This window comes from Hemicordylus capensis, chromosome 4, assembly GCF_027244095.1.
Source record: "Hemicordylus capensis ecotype Gifberg chromosome 4, rHemCap1.1.pri, whole genome shotgun sequence".
In the NCBI taxonomy this organism is placed as follows: domain Eukaryota; kingdom Metazoa; phylum Chordata; class Lepidosauria; order Squamata; family Cordylidae; genus Hemicordylus; species Hemicordylus capensis.
The window spans coordinates 212,942,363-212,963,758 of record NC_069660.1 but is presented as its reverse complement, the minus strand read 5'-3'; the positions used below and the strand labels follow the sequence as shown (position 1 = coordinate 212,963,758).

General features: G+C 43.5%; 1 protein-coding gene across 10 annotated transcripts in view; it reads right to left on the bottom strand.

Moving 5' to 3' along the window:
- The window catches only part of HIVEP1 (HIVEP zinc finger 1), a 151,823-nt gene that overhangs the window by 26,177 nt on the left and 104,250 nt on the right, over positions 1–21,396 (bottom strand). For 9 of the 10 annotated variants that reach the window (XM_053248792.1, XM_053248787.1, XM_053248791.1 and 6 more), the window contains 3 exons: positions 10,296–10,423; positions 2,776–2,951; positions 383–484 (listed from right to left, as the gene is read on the bottom strand). In XM_053248792.1, coding sequence (XP_053104767.1) covers positions 383–484; positions 2,776–2,951; positions 10,296–10,423 — 406 coding nt within the window. The remainder of the gene's footprint in view (positions 1–382; positions 485–2,775; positions 2,952–10,295; positions 10,424–21,396) is intronic. The other variant, XM_053248797.1, reaches the window with a different exon arrangement.

Sequence of the window (21,396 nt, the reverse complement as noted above, 5' to 3'; positions counted from 1 at the left end):
CCCCTCTGAAGCCCACTGTGCCTCCTGCCATGCAGCCCTCACAGACGTATTTTCAAGAGACACAGTGGGCTTCAGAAGGAAGGGGAGATTTTTGGAAATCATCCCTCCCCCTTATGTGACAATGCAGCCTTGGTTTAGATATCAGCCTCTGTTGTACCAGCACAGTACTAGTCTGGATGTCAGCCAATATATCCTATTTCAGACACTCCATTCTGGGCATAAGATACAGGGAAAGACATGTGTGGCTCCGACTCTTTTGCAATCACCACTTTTGGAGTGTGTGCTTGCTCTGTGAAAGTAACCTAAGGGAAAGGTTTGATCAGAGGAATGGAAATGTGTAGGAAAGAATAAGTTACAAGTAGAAGAAGAAAAAAAGCTTTACCATATTCTTCTATATCCTGGTCATCTATTAGTCCCACTGAGACTCCCAGATCCATACACTTCTTGCTATGCGCTTTGGACTTCATATGTTTTGTTAAGTTTCCTTTAGAAAAACAATCAACGTATTACTTTATGATTACGCATACATGTGTAGCTATGCAGGAACATAATATGTCCAGGATTTCAGTCCCCACAGACAATTACAGTAGAAGTCTATTTTATACCTGACAGTTAAAATGTCCCTCTCTTCTGCTCAACACATCTAATTGATACATGCTAGATTGGCACGAGATGGATGTGCAAAGAACTGCTGTACTATGGACATCTTGTTTCTCTTGTGTCTACAATAGTTGCTCTAAAAGAGTTTATATAATTGATATCCTGTCTGGTGGCTTAACAATACATTATTGTAGTATTATGCAGGAAGTCAGTAAATCACTTTTGCTCCCTAGAGATCCGACATCTATTTTGTTAGGGCATAGGTCTAAGCAACCTGAGGTGGGGCATTGTCAGAATTTAGACATAAAGGTAGTAAAAAAAACAAAACAGCCACAGCTGCTGCTTTTGGTGCTGGTTTTTAATCCTCGACTCAAACCATTTCTACAATATTTTCATTAGATTGCTCAGCAAATTATAACAGTATCATAAATTACAAGAACAAACATACAGGTGTACCCACCGTCAGAGTATGCAGTTTATTATATTTACATTGCATTTGTATATTGAAAGAAGCAATTTACCTCCCTGCTGCCTTGTTCTGTTGGACTGGAAGCAACAGGAAGTACATAACGCGGGTGCCCGATGTGTGCGCGCATGTGCCCAACAAGGGAACGGGGCAGCAGGGAAGTACGTTGCCACCCTGCTGGACCCTTTTATAGAGCAGCACCGGCAGGGAAAACATGGCGGGAAGAATAAGAGCACCCTCCCCCAACCTTAAAGTAATGACCCGCTTTTGAGCCGGCCCCCACCGGTTCCGTGCACATCCCTAGAAGATTGTTGTGCTTATCCAATCACAAAATAAAGAGCATTTTCCCTAGGATTCCACCCCAAGGCCAGAGAGATTCAAGCTCTGTCGATAAGCGGGGTGGTGGTGGCAGCCTTTGAACCTACTGATAATTACAGAATAGTTTTAGGAGAAGCCTAGCCAGAAAGCTCAGCAGGGATGCTTCAGCATTTCTTTCCCTCACGTGAGCTTGCTCTGCGACAAAGGCTTTAATTAATTACAACAGGCAAGGGTGGTGACAGCCTGGATCACATGAGACCCAGGTTCGCTGCCAACAGGCAATGGACAACACTCACCCTCCTTGCTGCCACCTCCACCTGCCACTTTCACAAGGAGGGCAGGCAAGGACATGTTCATTCCCCATCCCCACCCTCCCTCCTCACCACTGTGAAAGTGGTGGGTGGAGACAGTAGTGAGATGGGTGGGTGTTCCCCATTACCAGTGTACCCTCTAATAGGGAATCCCAGATGTTGTTGACTACAATCCCCATAATTTCCATTCAAAGGCCATTGCAGCTGGGGATAATGTAGTCAACATCTGGTATTCCCTGTTAAAGGGAATGCTGCCCATCACCCACTCACCTGCCTCACCACTGCAAAGTGGCAGATAGTGGCAGCAGCAAGAAAGCAAGTGCAGGCTCCCCTTTGTCCGGCCACCCTCCTGCCCTCTGTAGCCAGGAGGGGACAGGACAGTGGAAGGCCGCTGGGCCGTTGGGGGCCACCCCTGAGCCTTGGGCTGGCTCGGCTTAGGGCATCATCTGCATGGCAGCTGCCTGTACTCCCAACTGAAGATAGGATACGTACTTGAAAAAAGGAAGGCACCTTTGCCTTGAGGTGTCTCCAATGAAAGGCCGGCCATGCAAATTGCACAGTCTCTGCTGGCCTCATCCACCCCCACCCGCCACCAACATGGGATCAAATAGTGTGAAAGAGGGTGGGCAGCCAAATTCACTCAGTAGTCAAGCTCATAAAAACAAGTGTTAAAATGCCAGCCTGGAGGTCTCTCTTTTCTTTTTGGATTGCAGACTGATCAATAGGTTTTATATGTATATAAAGTTGTTTTGTTGTACAGAAATTTTTGAAGCAGTATATAAATCTTAAAATAAATAAATAGCCACTCATTATAAAGTTCAACAGCAATGCTAATGACATTTTACATTTCACTCCTTGTAAGTGTTAATAAAATCTGGTTGGCAGGCAAGAAGATTAGTATTAGGTAAGGAGACAGTGATTATTATTCTCATAATAATGCCACATTATTCATTTAGGTTTTCCATACCCTTACATCTTCTTTCTTATTTAGGCTTATCAGAAAAGCAGCTATCAATAGGCTGGCAGCGGTGGGGCAGGGGTACTCAGAAGACAGTCATGACAGTCAAGACAGACTCTTACCTTTAGTCTTGAAGGAAAAATTGCAATAGTTGCAATGATAAGGACGGACATCTGTATGCGTGCGAATGTGTTTTTTTAACATACTGGGCTTTTTACAGCGTATTCCGCACTCTTCACATATATATTTTCCCCTTCCTCTCCCACGAACATAGACATATTCTTCATTTGACTTGTACCTAATTTAACACAATACATAGCAATACCATTTATTATAAATATTATATATACTTAGTAAAAGCCTTACATGAGAAATTCATACAGTTGACAAACATCATATTCCTCAATATATTATCAGCCTTGTTTATAGTACAATACATAAATGTCTAGGCACATCTTATAAGATGTGTTTTACATATGTGTTTAAGTGTTTAACATACCTGCCAGAGACTGTACTCAGAAACAGATATTTTAGGGATGGTGCAGATGTACTGCTAGCTTAATCCTAGGCTAAAGGAATAGGAGCAGACAGCAAGATTGCATACTCCTGTCCGCAAAGACCCCTCTCTTTGCAAGTGAATTTCTCTCCCTGTCTTATACCATAATTAGCCATTTACACCTGACCAGCTTTAACCATAGTTATCTTTTAGAGTGCTCTGCGTCCAGCTTTGGAACTAGTGGACAGCAAGCTAGCATTACTGGCCCTCAGAGGAATTCACACACACAAAATAGAGGTGAACCACATTGCACACCCAGGCCCCAATAATGACAGGGCATGTAAGATTGGAAGAATTAGGGCCATCTTCATTAATTAGATTTACAATCAACCTGCAACGAGGAACATACCAAACAGGGTGAGGGTACCACCCATGTGGGTCAGCTTCATAAGGAGGACTGCCCACCACAGGGCGAAGGACTGGGTGCTGATTCAGCCCAGCTCCAGGTTCAGACATCCTCACAACTGTGAGGTTTTATCCCCGCTGAGGGGAGCCCACCCAGGCTGCAAAACACTTGAGTGGTGGGCCCAGCCAGCCTCCGAGTAGGGGCAGATCCCAGCCCAAGGGCCACAAAGCCTGCAAGGGCTGTTCCTTCGCTTCCCACTCGCCTTAATCGGTCCTGCAGTCAAACACCAATACAAGACAACCTACCCCAACCCTCACTCACCTGCCACAAAAGCGGGGCAAGCCACAGTTTAGCCCCGCTTACCCCACCCATCTAGAACTTAGAGATACCTCGTTGCAGGTCCAGGAAGAACCAGTCACTCCCCCAGTTAGTTAAGTAAACTCCATCACCCCAGTCTGAAACTGTCATGGGCCCACGACGAAAAGCAGAATCATCCGGCCACCCAGACTCACAATCTGACCAATCTCCCAGTTAACCTTCCACCGGGCATTATTGAACAACCAATTCCCCCACGGCCCCCAAATGCAAATATGAGAAAATCCTGGCCACCAAAATATGCAGAGATCCAAGCTGGCAAACAACCCATCGAGGACGGGCATGACTTTCTGTGGTGCTCCAGCCAATCCACTTCAGCATCATCAGCAGGACACAGCTGCATGCCTGTGCTAGTCCGACGAGCACAATGACTGGCCCAGAACTGCAGCCCTGAAGTCTCTCCTCTAGAAACATTTTTACTCGCCTCTATGGCATCTAATCGAGACAGAATATGAGCCATGACTATTTGCCCTTCATCCTCGGAGGAGGAGGAAGCTGCAGGCTCAACAGGTAGGCGAACCGGATGTTTAGAAACAGATGCCTTTCCTTTGCCTTTAGATTTACCCGGGCCTTTTTAGGAGTCATATCCCCAATCACTGGCTTATTATTCAATAATATAATTACTAATTAAGTACCTGGATCACCAATTATCACAAATGTAGTGTAAAGTCAATTGAAGTGCAAAGTTAATTAAGTCCTCTCTCTCTTTTTAAATTGGAGTATTGACACTATCATTTTTTTCCTACAAGAGGGTCAAATTGTAGGGAAAATCTCAGATTTCTAGTGTGTTCTTGGAATTCTTTGTAAACCTATCGTGACCACTCTCCTCCCCCCCCCACCACTGGAAACAACTGTCAGAGTTAGGTCTTACATACATGAATAAGAATTATAACATCAGTGAATTATTACTGGTACTGCAAATCATATCCAGAGTGTGACCATGTGTGTAAATGAACCACCACATCATATGTTGACACCAGTGGTAGCTCTTACCCAAAGACAGAGTGAGAGCTTCCCACCTGAAAATATTTGTCAGCCATTTTACCTCCTCTGTCTGTCTTCTGTAGCCATTTATCTATCTGCCTCACTGTCTGTATCTTTTCCCTGCCTGCAGCCTGGCCCCTGTGTGTATGTAGGGTGGGCGACAGTACCAGAATTTTGTAAACACCAATAGGAACACACACGGTCAAATCTGAATATTAATGAGGCAGGAACCAATTACAAGGCTTGCCTTTATTTTCAAGTGGGTGGAGCTGAGCACCAATCAGAAGACATCATGCTGATTGATTGCTTAGGCAACCAATCAGTGTTTCCAGAATAGGCTTGTGCATTTTGATTTGGGTACAAAACATTTTGTGCCCGAAAATGGCAATTTCAGAGGTTTTGTAACCAAAACGAAATCAAGAATTAAAACACAGAGATTTTTGTTTCCAAATCAAAATGACTCTGTTTCAGACTGAATGCTTTGTTCTTCGGAAAAGCATTGCAATTGAAATTGACTTCTCTGACTCCTCTCCACTCCAGCTGAGGCACTGAGTGATTAGCAGAAGATGAGATATGCAAAAAGTTGGCAGAGCCTCTCTGTTGGGCATGAATGGTTGTATTCTGTGGGATAGAAATGCAAACTGACCTTGCAAAAGGATTTGGAAGATAGTATACATAGCATATATATATTTGGAAGATAGAGACAGAAATACCTAAATATTTTTGGGAGCTCAATGCAATTCCAAAGCTCTTGGTATAAGTTGCCATGGTATAAGTTGCATGGAGAAGCTTTTCCAGAAGCTGGTTAGGAAAGTTCTGAAATTATACAGATCTTTCTTTCCAAAGATTTAGAAAGAATCTCTTGACTTGTTCAGGGGTCTTTTGAAGAGCTATTTTGTTTTTCTTCTGATTTTTATGAGTTATAGTGGTGTCTAAGTTTTGTTGCTCAAGTTGAGCAGTCTAATGTAATTTAGGCCACAATCTAATTTGGTGGGACATGATGGCTAAGCCAGTGGTTCATAACTTTTGCCATTTTGCAGGGACTGGTCATCCACATTGGACTACAGGAGACAAAAGGAGTGTGTGTGTGAAAATACCCCTGTCAATCTATTGACATCCCCAGGAATCTTAGTTGCTTCTCTCTTTCTTGTAACCGTGGTCCATGGTTTTGCACTTTCTTAAACGCAGTGAGGATAAATCTCAACAATTCTAAACAGTAGGCTGATTTGTTTGGGCTACTGCTCACTCCACTTCAGTTAAATGAACATTTGAAGCTGTTCCATAGTACCAAGGCAGATCATTGGTCTATCTTGCTATCTGAAGTGACCTGTGGTCACTGTTCCATGGGGAGGGAGTGTTTTTATTGAACGATTGCTTGAATCCACAAATGGGCTGTGCTGCTGTGCTAGTGCCATAGGGACAGGCTCCCGCCCGCTGCAAAATTCTCAAATAACCATGCCTAAAAATTAAGAGTCGTTGTTCATCATTCTCTTCACTATTTCAACTTGTTTATGGGGGCTTCAAGGGCAAAACAGTGGGTTGGGTGGCAGTGCCCCAAGGGATGGTGCACCTAGATACCAAATAGGGCAAAGGGCTGATTCCTTAGGAATTTTTGAGGTTTACGTGTCTTTAACATTTCCCTCCATAGGGAATAATGGAGGCTTCAGCAGCCCCATAACTCCACCTGGGGGGCACTGGGGTGGCCTGGAGTGAATGGTGGTGTAGTGCACATAGGGTGCCAACCACCCCCATGGGTTGCTAACCCATGGGTTGCTGGGTTCTGTTGTTTCTGAGGTGTTCTGAGTGTAGATTATCTGGTAGCATATGAGATTTTCAATGACAAACCATGAATCCGCTCTCATATGCTACCAGAGAATCTACACTCAGAACACCTCAGAAACAACAGAACCCAGTACCCCATGGGTTAGCCACTCATGGTGATGGTTGGCACCCTATGTGCTCTACACCACCACTCACTGTGGGCCACCCTGGTGCCCCCCAAGTGCAGTTATGGGGTTGCTGAAACCTCCATCATTCCCTATGGAGAAGAACCTTAAAGACACGTAAACTTCATTAAATCTCTAAAAATCAGCCCTCTGCCCAATTCCTTTGAAATAATTCTGTCAGCTTCCTTGCCCCCACTGGGCACTTCCACCCACCCTACTGTGCTCTGGGCCTCCGCCACCCCCATGTGAAGCTATACATTTGCTGAAACCTCCATTATTCCCTATGGGAAAAATCTTAGACTTCAAAAATTCACCAAAAATCAGCCCTTTGCCCAATTCCTCTGAAATTTGGGTGGTAGCTTCCACCCATTGGGCACTACCAACCCCACCCACTAGTTTTGCCCCGGGGCAATTTTTTAAAATCCAAAACGTTTTGGATTCGGATTTTGCAATTTCAAACAGAGAACAAAATTGGGGTGTTTTGGATTGGCTGATTTTGAACAAAGAACAAAATAGGGATGTTTTGGATTCGGGCCAAAAACCAAACAAACCAGAAAAAACAAAAACAAAATGCACAACCCTAGTCCAGAAGGTGTGCAAGTCTTTTTCTTTTATCTACATTTTATATTCTATTCAGTAATCTTCTGCAGTTTGTTTGTTTGGACATTTGTCTCAAGAGGGATCCTGTAGGGAGTGTTGTGGAGGAGTCAAGAGGGAAAAGGAAGGAGAAAATAGATTTGTTGCTGAATATACTTTTAGTTAAATCTACTTAAGACTTCCTTGTGTGTGAGGGAAGCAGCTATAAAACACTACTCAGAAGAATCCAATCACCATTTTGGTTAGAGAGCAGGCTGGCTGGCTGGCGGTAAGTCTGATCTTTTTCTGGGTTCTCTGTGTTTGTTTGGAAGTGAGGAATGTAACCTTTACTTTCTCTTACTTGCTCTCTGATCTGTATGCAAAGCATTATGGCCCATTCTGAGATAACATGCCATAAAACATTGGAAGGAATAGCAAAGTGTAAGACTGGACTAATTAAATTAGAAACTGTGGCATGAGAAACCAGAAAGCTCTTTTACTGCATATGAATGGATTTCTGAGACCAAACTGCTTTTCAAATAATTGCAGAAGTGGCTTTCCATGTGGGTATGGTGTATGGTGTATGTAGAGAAGGAATTGATTCTGTTGGGAGGAAAATAATTTTAAAAGTTCTCTTGCTATATAGAGAGCTAACCAAGTTTTTATCTGGATTGTGGCCAGTATCTGTAACAATATGTTCACTGAGGGTTATGGTTCCATTGGTTAAGGATTAAGGAAGTGATCTTTATTAAAAAGCATTTGTTGCTTGCTAGGATAGACACCCAGGCTAACCGGTGGCACCCAAGGTGGGCAGAGAGTGGCACCCAGCTGTTCAGCAGACACGGTGTAGGGAGAGGGTGTCCCCACACATCTTTGCTTCCCATGGTGTCCTCTAAGTTACAAGAGATGGATCATAGCTGCAGCAAGCATCACTGAAAAATCTGTGATTTTTCTATTATTTATGTATGCATTTTTGAAATAATCAGGCAGACAGAGCTGCCCTTGTAACCTCAAAATGCATTTGTTCTCCACTTTTTAAGCTAGTTTCTGCTTAACCTGTGGCTTATGTAGATTTATGTGCTTTCACATGTATAGCCTGTGCTTCCTCCAGGAAGACCAGAGTGGTGCACATGGTTACATTTATCCTCCCAACAGAAGGAAGGTTATGCTGAGAAATAAGTGACTGTCCCAGAGTCACCCAGTGAGTTTCATGGCTAAATGGGGATTTGTACTTGGATTTCCCCAGTCTAGTCCAGCACAGCACTGTACTACTCTGGCTCAGAGTTTTTTCTTCTTATTGTTATTATTATTAGTATTCATTTTTGAAATAATCAGGCAGACAGAGCTGACCTGGTGACTTCAGAATGCATATACTTTCCACATAAGCAGCTTTTTAAAATGGTCTGTGCTTTACTTGTGGCTTGTACAATTCTTTTCTTGTGTGCGCATGTGCGCGCGCTTGTGTTTGATTCTGCTGCGTTAGATACAAATCTACACACTACTGTAGTCTTGTTAAGCACTATAAAGCAACTGATGCTTTTCATATTTTTCTGTATCTCTGCTAATGAGCAACTGAGATAGGTGTGTGTGTGTGTGTGTGTGTGTGTGTGTGTATTTTGATCCCACTCAGCTACAAAGCTGCACTTTGCCGGTTATTGCTAAAGCACCTGCCTAGTCCTGGCTCCACCTCCACAACAGCCCATAATTGGCTCCACCTTTCACTACCTGTGGCTCCACCTATCACCTGCCCTGTCTAGCACCCCCAGTCCCAGGACCACCAGCTAGTGGTTGCATGTCAAAATGGTGGAAACCATGTCAAAATGTTCTCATATGTCAGTTTTTACAGCATGGGATACTAGCTTTTGTTTGACTTCACCCAAAAGTGAGATGAACTGAATATAACTGCCCTTTTATAGCTGCTCAAAGATAAAAGGAAGTGGGGGTAGTACTCAGGTTATTGAGTAATGCTCAAATGACAAGTTGACTAATTATCCATGTTGTCACCTAGTGGCACCATTTTAAGTTCCTACCATTCAGTGGGGCGATTCTCACGATCACCCTGGGCAGGCAGGCAGGCAGGCAGGGGCGGGGGAGGCTGCTTTCCACTTACCTTCCCCCTAGATGGCCAAGCTCTGTGAAGCATGGCAGAAGGATCTGGTGCCAGAACCTGTTCCGGCATCCAGGCATCCCTCAATGCAACACGTGGCACGCAAATTGCACTGGGGATTTCCTCCCTCCAACGGGCGCTCTATTCGCCCATCTCTGTCATGGTCTTCCCAGTAGCTGGGTTAAGGAAGGTGCAAGAGCAGCCTTAACCTTGGCTAACCCCCTTTATTAAGGGGGTTAGGCGGGAGTGTAGTGGAGGAATATATGAGGATCCCATCGCTTCTCACAACCAGCCTAACCCTGCTTGTTGCAGCCAGGCAGGGTTAGGCTCACCGTGAGAAAAGCCTCAGTAAGTTATCATCTGTTTTTATCCCACAAATATATGTAGTTAGACAGTTGTTAGGAAACTTGTGATGTTTCATCCTAAATTAATCCTGAATTGAATTTGAGAAAGTAAATGCTAACACACTGGGGCAAAGAATAGCTGGGAAGGAGAGGAGATTTGAAACCACTAACACTGAGCCAAGTATTGGGGCAGTTATTAAATATTTTAGAACAAGAGGCTATATGGATCTACTGAATGGACCTTGGCTATTTGAATGCATGACTACTGAAGGGGCTCAATTTAACTACACCTCTACAATTCAATGTCCTTTTTTCCCTTTTTTTAAAGCAAGAGAGGAAATAATCAGGCTTCCATGAAAGCATTAATCAAAGAAATTATTATAGCATTGAGAAAGGGGCAATACTTACCCTCCATCAAATATTTTAATTCTTCTTGGCTCACTTTTGGATAAGGAGTTCTCATCTTGATCAGTGCTTATTTCAGAGTTTTCTTTATTGCTGAATTCCCTTGCTGCCTTTTGCTTAACTAATGCCCTCTGAAAAAAATGTAAAGTTCTTAAATTTCTTATTAATACACATTAATTTATCAGATTATTAATGCTAGTAAATATTCAACGATATTGGTATTAAAGACTATCATTCATATGCATAATTACTTATGAACAGCGCAAGAAGTTACATTTCACTTCTTAAAATATAGCAAAAAAAAGAGCTTAACATTTGCACCAGATGCTTCACCTAATTCAGAATGCTTGTGTGCCAATACAGCAGTCCACACAACCGAATTGTAATCTCTTTTTCTTTATAAATACTTCTTCAGAGTCATTGGCAAGGTTCAATTTGGCTACTCTCACAATTGACCCCCAACTCCTCTTCACCCTCTAACTTCAACCTCCAGTGCACCCTTGAATACAGGAGGACCTTGATATTTGCGGGGCTTCTGTTCCATGGCACAACCGTGGATACAGAAACCACAAATATAGAGTCATCTGGGCAATGGGGAATTGGGAGTGAGGTTCCTGGTCACCAGAAAATGGCACAAACACATCTAATGGTGGTGGTGGTGTGCAGGTGGAAGCTGCGTACCATCTTAGCTGTTCCCTGAGTCATGCTGTGTCCTAAAATACTCCAAATCAGCCAAAAATCACCCCCCTTTTTTAAAAACAGCCATTTTCAGGATCCGAAACAGCTGGAAATGACCTCCACAGTCAATTCCGGCCACCTCCGACCCGTGGATATGCAGGCTTGATGCGTTTCTCCCCAGTTTTTCCTATTTATGCCATGGCTGGGTGTCTATTTCCTGACCGCGGATACGCGAACTGGCAGATGTAGAGTCTGTGGATATTGAGATCCTGCTGTATATGTTTAATGAAATCAGACTAGTAAAATAAAATGATCTGGTGGATGTTCATTACACTCTTCTGTAGCAGGTGCAGAGATGCCCAAAATTGCTTGCTGGTTGTCAAATATACCATAAAGAAACATACCATCCAGCTAGGAAATCTGATCTTTCCCTAACTGAAAAATAGTGGTTAAGAGTATGTGTGTGTGTGTATGTGGCACGCACACACACAGAATACTGATCAATATGATTGGGACTATATATATTCCACTGTGTTAATATTTACCCTTAAAAGCCCCATGTGGTTTAACACCTGGGTACCTGAAAGAACACCTGCTCCCACATCAGCCTGCCTGTACACTAAGAGAGCCTTCAGAGACACACTTCTGGATGTTCTCATCATGTGAGGTAAGGCATGTGGTGACTGGAGAGAAAGTCTTTTCAGCTGTGTAACTCCAACCCCAAAGAGGCTTGCCTGGCATCTCAAGTGGCTATTCTGCCCATACCAGTGAAGACCTTTTTATCCAGACTTGTTTATGCTTTCGTTTCTTTCTCTGACTGCTCATTTAACACTGCTGAAATCATTTTATGTGTTTACTTGTAAACTGCCTCAAGAAATGTGTTAAAGGATGGTGTATAAATACCTATTACAAAAAAAAGTAAGACGTAAATTCAGCACACTGGAAATCTATCTTTCATTTACAATAAAAAGAATGTTTCTGATCCTTTACGGATACGGTGGTAACTTTAAAAGCATGTAGGCAATACAATGCCCAGTGAAATCTCAGATGCCAGGAGGAGAGCAATGAAGCAGATTTTCAGAGATTGGAGAATAAATTTCAAAATCTATTTGTTCTCTTCTGCCAACTAGAAGTGACAGATTACACTAAATGTGCGCACAATTGATCAAGTTGCACAATTCACACAGGTAGCAGAATTCAGCTTTCCTTGGAGGTGTCCTTACCTCCAAGAGCATCTACTACACGGGGTATGAGATTACCACACAGACATAGAAAAGTCAGAATACTGATTCAAAGGCCTTTTGTAAAAGCGGTGTTTGGATGATACATGAGACATCCCTAAAGCAAATATTCAGATATGGGTGCATGTGACAGGAAATAAAATTATCCAGTAGTTATCCTGTCATGTTAAGATTTCCTTAAACTAGAGATGTGCCCGAACTGGCTCAGGCAGTCCCAGGAATAGGTTCCTTTAAAAACCAGGTAAGCAGGTCCTTACCTACTCTTCCGCTGCCCCAACACTTTTCCAGGCATGGTGCTCGCTGTCCAAAAGGCCACATGTGGCTGCAGCGCTGCCCCCATGTTGGCAGCCCTGTGCATGCTGACTCATGTGCAGGCTGCTGGGAGCAGTGCTGCAGTCACTCATGGCCTTTTGGGCAGTGAGCGCTCTGCCCGGATAAGCAGTGGGAGAGCAGAGGAGCAGATAAGGACCTGCTTACCTGGTTTTTAAAGGAACCAATCCCCACCCTGCCAAACTGGTTCGGATGCAGGTGCCCAATCTGGTTCGGCGCTTCCCTAAGGAAGTGCCGGACTGGTTCAAGCACAATCCCTATCTGAATCATCATGTAAAGTGTACCACAGACCATCCCTGTTTTCTTACGGTTCAGATATAAATGGCTTACTCAAGTGAGCAAAGCTATAGCCACTCCTGGTTTGTTGGCCAGCATGTGGAAATTCCTTCCTGTCCTTCAATAAGATGATCATTTGGAATCTGTGAGACAAAACCTATCCATTCAGCCTCTCCACTGTCTTATCCCTTTACTAACAATCCACCCAGTTGAAATCCACCCATATGCAGCTCTGGCAATCCTGGATGCCATCAGATGGCAGTAGGATTCAAGATCTTAGGCTGGGGAGCGGAAAGGGTTGTGACTTCAAAAGGACTCAGAGGTACCAGTTTAAAACAAAATTAATGTCTTCCATACAATTTGTTCTCTCCTTTGAAACCAGAGAGGCAACAAATCAGTGTATTGATAATCGGATCCAGGAAAACACTTTATTTTCTAAGGCTTTTTAATCTCTAGCTGAGCTTTTAGGTTTTATCTCATATTATTAAAAAACCAAATGGAATTGGGCTACACATAAAATTATAATATTATTGTTAATATTTTTAATTGTCACTTGCTGCTCTGAGAGCAGCAATACAGCAGGGGTGCCGGCAAATCTCTGTAATAAATAATCCTACATTTATAATTCCTAAGTATGTGTTCGTGACTTGGTTGCTCATGTTTCAAAACCCCTACTTCTTCTCACTCACAAGGATATTTAAGGTTTTGCCAAATTCAGAATTTGCAGGGACTTTATGCCCACACACAAAATGAGCACCTCAGATGTTTAATAAGCTTAGATTGTCGTGGTTTTCAGTGGAGGAACAGTTCCGCCAGGCTTTGCCCTGTTGCTTCACCCCATGAATGTTTGTAAACCAGTTTCCCTATGTTGCAACCATTTTTACAATTCATACTGAGATGTCTGTGTGGCAGCCTCCTGCCTTTCATGTTTTTTCAGGTGAGACCTGATCAGAGAGAGGGAGAGGCAGGCCATGGCGGGAACATCTCACTGGCTTCTGGGTGCAAAGCGCATCCATGGGTGATGCACTGCACTGATGCCCCCTCTCAGGCCTTGGGGAGAGTAGTGACAACTCCCCACTGAACCCAACCATGCTCCTGAGTATTGCCAGGTCGGGTCAAAATAAGATCGAAATCATCCATGATTTGATCATGGATGAAGGAGCCGACCTGGCTTGTATAATTGAGAGGTGGTTGGGAGAGGGTAGTGGTCCTGTGTGGGCTCAACTTCTTCCCCAAGGTACTCTGTTGCTGAACAGGTATGGGGAAGAGGGGAAGGGTGGTGGAGGGGGGCTGTGGTTCATAAGAATAACGTCTCCCTTACCAAGATCCCTGTGAGAGAACTGAAGTATATTGAGTGTGTGTACCTTAGGCAGGGGACTTGGGCTAGACTGGGGAGTCTGTTGATGTACCACCCACCCTGTTACCTAACAGACTCCATAACTGAGCTGATGGAGTTGGTTGCTGAGTTGGTCTTGGAGTCGCCCAGGCTTTTGGTGCTGGGTGATTTCAACGTCCACTTTGGGACTGGCTTGTCTGGTGTGGCTCAAGAGTTCATAGTGAACATGACAACTATGGGTTTATCCCAATTAGTCCTTGGACCTATGCATGTTGCTGGTCACATGCTGGATTTGGTCTTTTGCTTGGATCAGAAGGGTGTTCCATGGGTGAGGAAGTCCTGTAGTTTCCCCATTGTCAAGGATGGACCACTTCCTGATTAAGGTTGGTCTCACAGTCACGTCTGACCCTTGCAGGGGTGATGCACCTATTAGAATGGTCCGCCCAAGAAGGCTGCTGGATCCAGTAGGATTCCAAGGGGCTTTGGAGGATTTTGGAATTGATTCTGCTGGTGATTCTGTTGATGCCCTGGTGGATACCTGCAATAGAGAACTAATCAGGACAGTAGACATGATTTCTCCTAAGTGTCCTCTTCAACCCGTTTCAAAATTAGCTCCATAGTATACAGAAGAGCTACGGGAGCTGAAGCAGCAAGGTAGATGACTGAAGCACAAATGGAGGCAGATTCATCTTGAATTCAATAAAACACAGCATAGAGCCCATTTGAAGGCTTATGCTGTGGCAATACATGCAGCAAGGAAGGGATTTTATACTGTACATATTGCACCTGCAAATTAAAGGTGCGCACAAAACCGGAAAAACTGGTTTGGCTCGAATAGAACTGTGTCCATCGGGTTTTGTGCACACTCAAGCTGGGCCCAGTGCAGTTCAAACCAAGCTCGGTTTGAGTGGGCTTGAAGTTCTACTAGTAAAGGGGAATACAGTAATGATTCCTCTTTACCAGTCAAGTGGAAGTGGGTGCTTCACTAAAACTAATTGGGGCAGGAGGAGGGTAAATTTTCATCTTTAAAGTGTTGCTGCTCCCGCCGGCAGAGGTGATGGCGGTGGTAATGCAAATGGCCTCTGTGCATGCATGGAGACTGTTTTATTGACCTCTATGCATATGCAGAGGCCCGAACTGGCCCTGCCTGGTCTGGTGTGTGTGTGTGTGTGGGGGGGGGGGACGGACGACCGCTGCTGCCCCTGTGGCTGCTGCAGCAATTGCTACCAATGGCACTTTTAAGGTAAAGTTTACTTCCCTCCCACCCCAACTAGCTTTAGTGAAGCCCCCTTCTCCTCCCTTTACTGGTAAAGGGGATTAAAAAAACAACAACAACCAGATTCCCCTTCACCACTAAGTTTTGAGCTGGCTCGAACTGAAACCTTCAAGTCGAGCCAGCTTGCACACCCCTACTGCAAGTTCCCATCCAGCAGAGATGTGCCGGATTGTTCTTTTTCAAATTGTTCTTTTCTTTTTCAAATGTTCTTTTCTAGAAACAATGTCCGACACGTTCAATGAGTTCTTTGCAGGTAAAATTTCTCACATTTGGGCTGATCTGGACTCCAATATTTCTTCAGGGCCAGTTGGAGGTGTGTGTGTCCAGCAATCCCTCTTGTGAGATTAGATTGGATCAGTTTCAGTTTGTGACTCCGGAGGATGTGGACAAGCTGCTTGGAGTGGTATGCAGGGGCGTAACTACTATTAGGCAAGGGGAGGCGGCTGCCTGGGGGTCCCCACGCCTCGAGGGCCCCCCCAGAGGCAAGTCACATGTGAAGTGTGTGTGGGTATCAGCGAGGGGCCCGTTTTATAATTTTGTCTCTGGGCCCACTCCAGCCTTGTTACGCCCCTGGTGGTATGGCCTACCACCTGTTCTTTGGACCCTTGCCCCAAACTGCTGATTTCATCTTGCAGGAGGATACTTTGCAGGGAGGTTGTTGGATCTGCTCTAGATGAGATCATTAATACTTCACTGAAGGAGGGCATGATGCCTTCTTGTCTGAAGGAGGCAGTGGTTAGACCCCTTCTTAAGAAACCCACTCTGGATCCCCTAGTGATGGATAGTTATAGGCCAGTCTCTAATCTCCCATGGTCGGGCAAGATGATTGAGAGGGTGGTGGCTGACCAGCTCCAAGTGGTCTTGGAGGAAACAGATTATCTAGAACCTTTTCAAACTAGCTTTAGAGCAGGCTATGGGGTTGAGATGGCCTTGGTTGGCCTGATGGATAACCTTTCCCAGGGAACTGAGAGAGGGAGTGTGACTCTGCTGGTTCTTTTGGATCTCTCAGCACTTTCCAATACCATTGATCATGGTATCCTTCTGGATCGCCTGAGGGATTTGTGGATAGCAGACACTCTTTTACAGTGATTCCACCCCTATGTCTCAGGCAGATATCAGATGGTGGCACTTGGTGACAGTTGCTCTTCAAAACAGGAGCTGCTGCATGGAATCCCTCAGGGCTCCATTCTGTCACCAATGCTTTTTAACATCTATATGACACCACTGGGTGATCAGGGGATTTGGTACTGGGTGTTATCAATATGCTGATGACACCCAAATCTATTTCTTCTTATCATCAATATCAGGAAATGGCATTAGCCCCTTAAGTGCCTGCCTACAGGCAGTAATAGATTGAATGAGCGATAATAAACCGAAGCTAAACCCAAGCAACATGGAGGTGCTCATTATTGGCGATCGTAATCTGCAAGATGGGATTATTATTATTATTATTTTTACATTTATGTCCCGCTGTTCCTCCAAGGAGCCCAGAGCGGTGTACTACATACTTGAGTTTCTCTTTCACAACAACCCTGTGAAGTAGGTTAGGCTGAGAGAGAAGTGACTGGCCCAGAGTCACCCAGCTAGTTTCATGGCTGAATGGGGATTTGAACTCGGGTCTTCCCGGTCCTAGTCCAGCACTCTAACCACTATACCACGCTTCCTGTTCTGGATGAGGTTACACTCCTCCAAAAATAACAGCTTCATAGCTTGGGAGTGCTCTTGGACCTGGGTCTCACTCTGGTGTCTCAGACTGAGGCTATGGCCAGGAGTGCTTTACCAGCTGCAGTTGGTAACTTTGAACTACGTACAAAGGCAGCCCTACACAGAGTGCATTGCAGTAGTCCAACCTGGAGGTTACCAGCTAGTGCACCACATGTAGGGCTGCCTTTGTACGTAGTTCGGAAACTTCAGTTCAAAATGTTGCACCCAAATTTATCTCTGGGGTGCCCTGGAGAGATCACACATTATGCCTGTTCTTAAACAGTTGCAATGGCTGCTGATATATTTCCAGGCAAAGTACAAAGTGCTAGTTATTTTCTTTAAAGCCCTGAATGGCTTAGGCCCGGGTTACCTGAGAGAGCAACTTTCTCTACAAGACCCCCACTGCTAATTGAGATAATCACATCTTCAGGTGCCACCCGTTTATCTGGTGGCGACCTGGGATTGGGCCTTCTCCTAGGTTGTGCAACTCACTCCCCATGAATCTGAGGGGATTATCTTCCTTGGAGGCATTCAAGTGAGTCTTAAAGACCCATCTTTTTAGCCTGGCTTTTAATGATATCTAGTTTCAATGTTAGTTTTAGTCTGCTTTAAATGTTTCAAATGTGTAAAAATCCCTGAGCTACTTTAGGAAGGAAGGTATATAAATCAAATAAATAAAGGTATTTCTTCAGGAGCCATGCTTGCTTCTCAGTGCGTTCACAATGGCAGCTGCCCTATTCCATCCTCTTGCAGGCTACAGTCAGACAGATCTGGCAGGGAAGTGGGGTGGGAAGATCCTTCCCACCACGCTAAGACCACCAACCTGGAATGCAGAAGCCTGAGCAAGTGAAATAAAAGCAAGAAGAACTACTGTGTTTCCTGCCCTTCTGGGTTTGGAATACTGCCATTGTAAGCACTTTGGAGCAGAGGCAGGGCTTTACAAGGAGGCTATAGGTTTCATATGTCACAATAGCCCTGAGGTAGGGAGTTCCACAGATTGGAAGAGATTGGATTATTTTCTGTGCGTCGAGAGAAGATGCATCCCTCCATCATTCTTAGCCTGACTTTGCCTGCCCCGCTTTTATTTCCAAGGACTGCAATCAATAGTCAAAATGGATTCTGGGGAGAAAGTAGTAAGTAAGGACAGGATGAAAGGAAGGGGAGAGCCAGAAAAACAAGTGCAGAAGGAGGAGAGGACTTCTCTAGGCACAAAAGAATGAAAGAGCAATAAGGGAGAGAGGGGAAAACCTGACACAGTGTGGGAGCATAATGTACAAAAAAGCCTGTTTTGTGGCAAGGTTTGTGACCAATTTATATGGGTGGTATTGTTTGATTTGAAATCCTCTCTAGCTTAAGAATTAGCATGGTGTCACTCTTGCACGAGTGGTGCTTGGCTGTGAGGACATCAAGACAGCTACCAACACACACACACACACACACACACACACACACACACACAAAACCTCATTTGTCCGGTTTTGTTATGTAAGGTGTCATTGGAAAGGTATTTTCACAAGCTACGAAACATGACCATATGGTATCTGGTGAATTTTGTTTGCCTTTTTACATATCAGAAAAAGTGATTTTTAACACCAATTTTTAACTAACTGGCTGGGATCCTGGCTAGTAAATAAGCAGACCCATTTAAATAAAGGGAATTCATTTGGTCAGGACAAATGGGTCTACTCTGATTAAGACTGATTCAGGATCCCGACCAATTAGATCAAAATTGTTATTAAAAATAATTTTCTCTTCTCTTTTTGGTGTATATTAAAAAGGTAATAAACAAATAAATCACTAGATGACATATGGTCATGTTTTGTACCTTTTTAGTGACACCTTACACAATGAAGTTGGCCAAATAATTACTGAGATGAGGTTTAATGTGTGCGATGGTGGCCAACTTGATGATGTCATCACAGCCAAGTGCAACACATGCAAAAGTGACACCATGGGTAATTGTTCATCTAGAGAGGATTTCAAATCAAACAAAGCCACCCACATGAGTTTCTTACAAACTCTGCCGCAAACCTACATATGTTCCCAGAATATAAGAGGAATTGGAGAAAGGTGACACATGAAAACCAATTGTTTATCACCATTCTGCCCATCATTTTTGATGGACTTTCAGCTAGTTAATAAATGATGACTATAACTGGTAACCTGTAAAGTTTTGCCATGAGTTAAAATATTACTCAAAATCCTTTCGTAAGTATCCAGATATATAAAAAGATCTGCCAGGTAAAGTTTGAAGGAAGAAAAGAGACTGAGAGAACAGAAAGAAAAGGTTATTACTCATTTATGTGTCTATGTATTGTACTTAAAAGAACATAGGTGGTTAACATTTCTGCACAGTTGCCTTTACTCAGCTTAGTAGTTGCAGAAAACAGAACTCCCCAAAACAATTTTTGAAATTTCTCTTACTGTCAGAGAAAATTAGCACACCAGTTGTCTAAAAGGGCAAATATGTTTTTGCTTTCCCTTAATTATTGATGATTTTTGTTCAACATTTCCCTGTGTTGGTAATTCTACATTTACCAACATTTAGCAATTGAAAGCTAATCTTTGTAAACCTTTCAAGACTATAAAGTGGCCAAAACACACAGGCAAAGTTCCAAATTAATTGATGGTTATTATAGCCACATGCATAAATTGTTCTTCCCCCAAAGCTGGCACACTTAGCAAATGCTCTCCTTCCAATGGAACAAAAATACCACCACACATACCATGTTTCTGTTACTGCAAGGTCTTATTGCCTGCAACACTCAGTGCAGATCTCATTATCAATATAAATCAAGAGACTCTCTTGCAACTATGCTAATAATAGTTAAACACAATACAGCCACCATTCATTAGGAATGTCTCCGACAAGTCCACTAAAATGAAAGGAAGCAGTACAAGTACACTACAGTACTCTTGTGCAACTCCCATTCATGCCAATGTGAATGATGATTACCTTTTAACACCACCAGAAGACAGGAATAAGTATGGCTTGAATGCCTATGAAAGTAGCCATGGGTGGGCAGGGGAGAGCAGGAAAATATCTAGCTCTGCCACCAGAAGATAAGATCCAGACTACATTAGCCTTGTGACTAAGCATTAGTGAAATAGGAGAAGTTAGTCATGACTAAATTGTCCCTTTAATTTTAATGGGACTTAACTGGACCCTATCCAAACAGGGCCAGACTGGGGCACTGAGAGAGTGGTGGAATGTATGTGGAGAGGGCGCCGAGTTTTGAGCAGAATGGGTGGGAGTATTTTTCTGTTTCATTTAAGAATTATTTTTTTCTGTTAACTTTCGATATCTGACCTGTTTTCTGTTACTTGCAGGTTACTATAAATATTTCAAATGAAGTATCACTTGTAACTATTAAGAAGCACAATTCTATACTAATAAAATAGTTTGGATATATGTGTTCCTATGTAGTCCAGTTCCTGCAAGATTGTTAGAAACAGAAGTGGATGGCATCTTAATTCACTCTGTGCATCACTCCGTAATTCCTGCTTCAGCCCTACAATAGCACTGTTTTAAGTTCTCTCTCTCCACTAATTTCCACAAGATGCCTTCCCTCTTACTCCTCACTCACCCTTATACACCTACCCAAAAGAGGAAAATTATTTTCAGTTCCTAACAATATATACAGCATCACAGAGTTTCAAAGCATTTAAATATATCACTGTAATATTTAAAGTAATATTTAAAACAACCCTTTACAGGAAGCAAGATTTTTTACATGAAGTGGAGCAGGGGAGATACACTGGGGACAGACACTGTATATTTCCAGAGGTAGCTAAATAACAATTTAAATTTAAGAAGTGTAAATGCGATGCTGAAAGGTCCTAGGAAGGCCATAGAATCCTTTCCAACAGCTTATCACACTTCTTTTGCCAAGAACCAGTGTGATGTAGGGGTTAGATAGAGTGTTGGACTAAGACTGAGGAGACCTGAGTTCAAATCCCCATTCAGCCATGAAACTCACTGGGTGACTCTGGGACAGTCAGTTATCTCTCAGCAGAACCTTTGTCAGGGCTTTGGGGGGTATAAATTAACCATGTGCACCACTCCGGGATTTTTGGAGGAAGCACAGGCCATGTAAAGGCCATGTAAAAGGAAATAAATCTATATAAGGCAAAGCAGAGGCCAGCTACCAACGTGGAGAACAAATGCATTCTGAAGTTACAAGAGCAACTTGCCTGCCTATTTCAAAACTGCATTCATAAATAGAAAAGTCACAGGTTTTCCAGTGATGCTTGCTGCAGCTA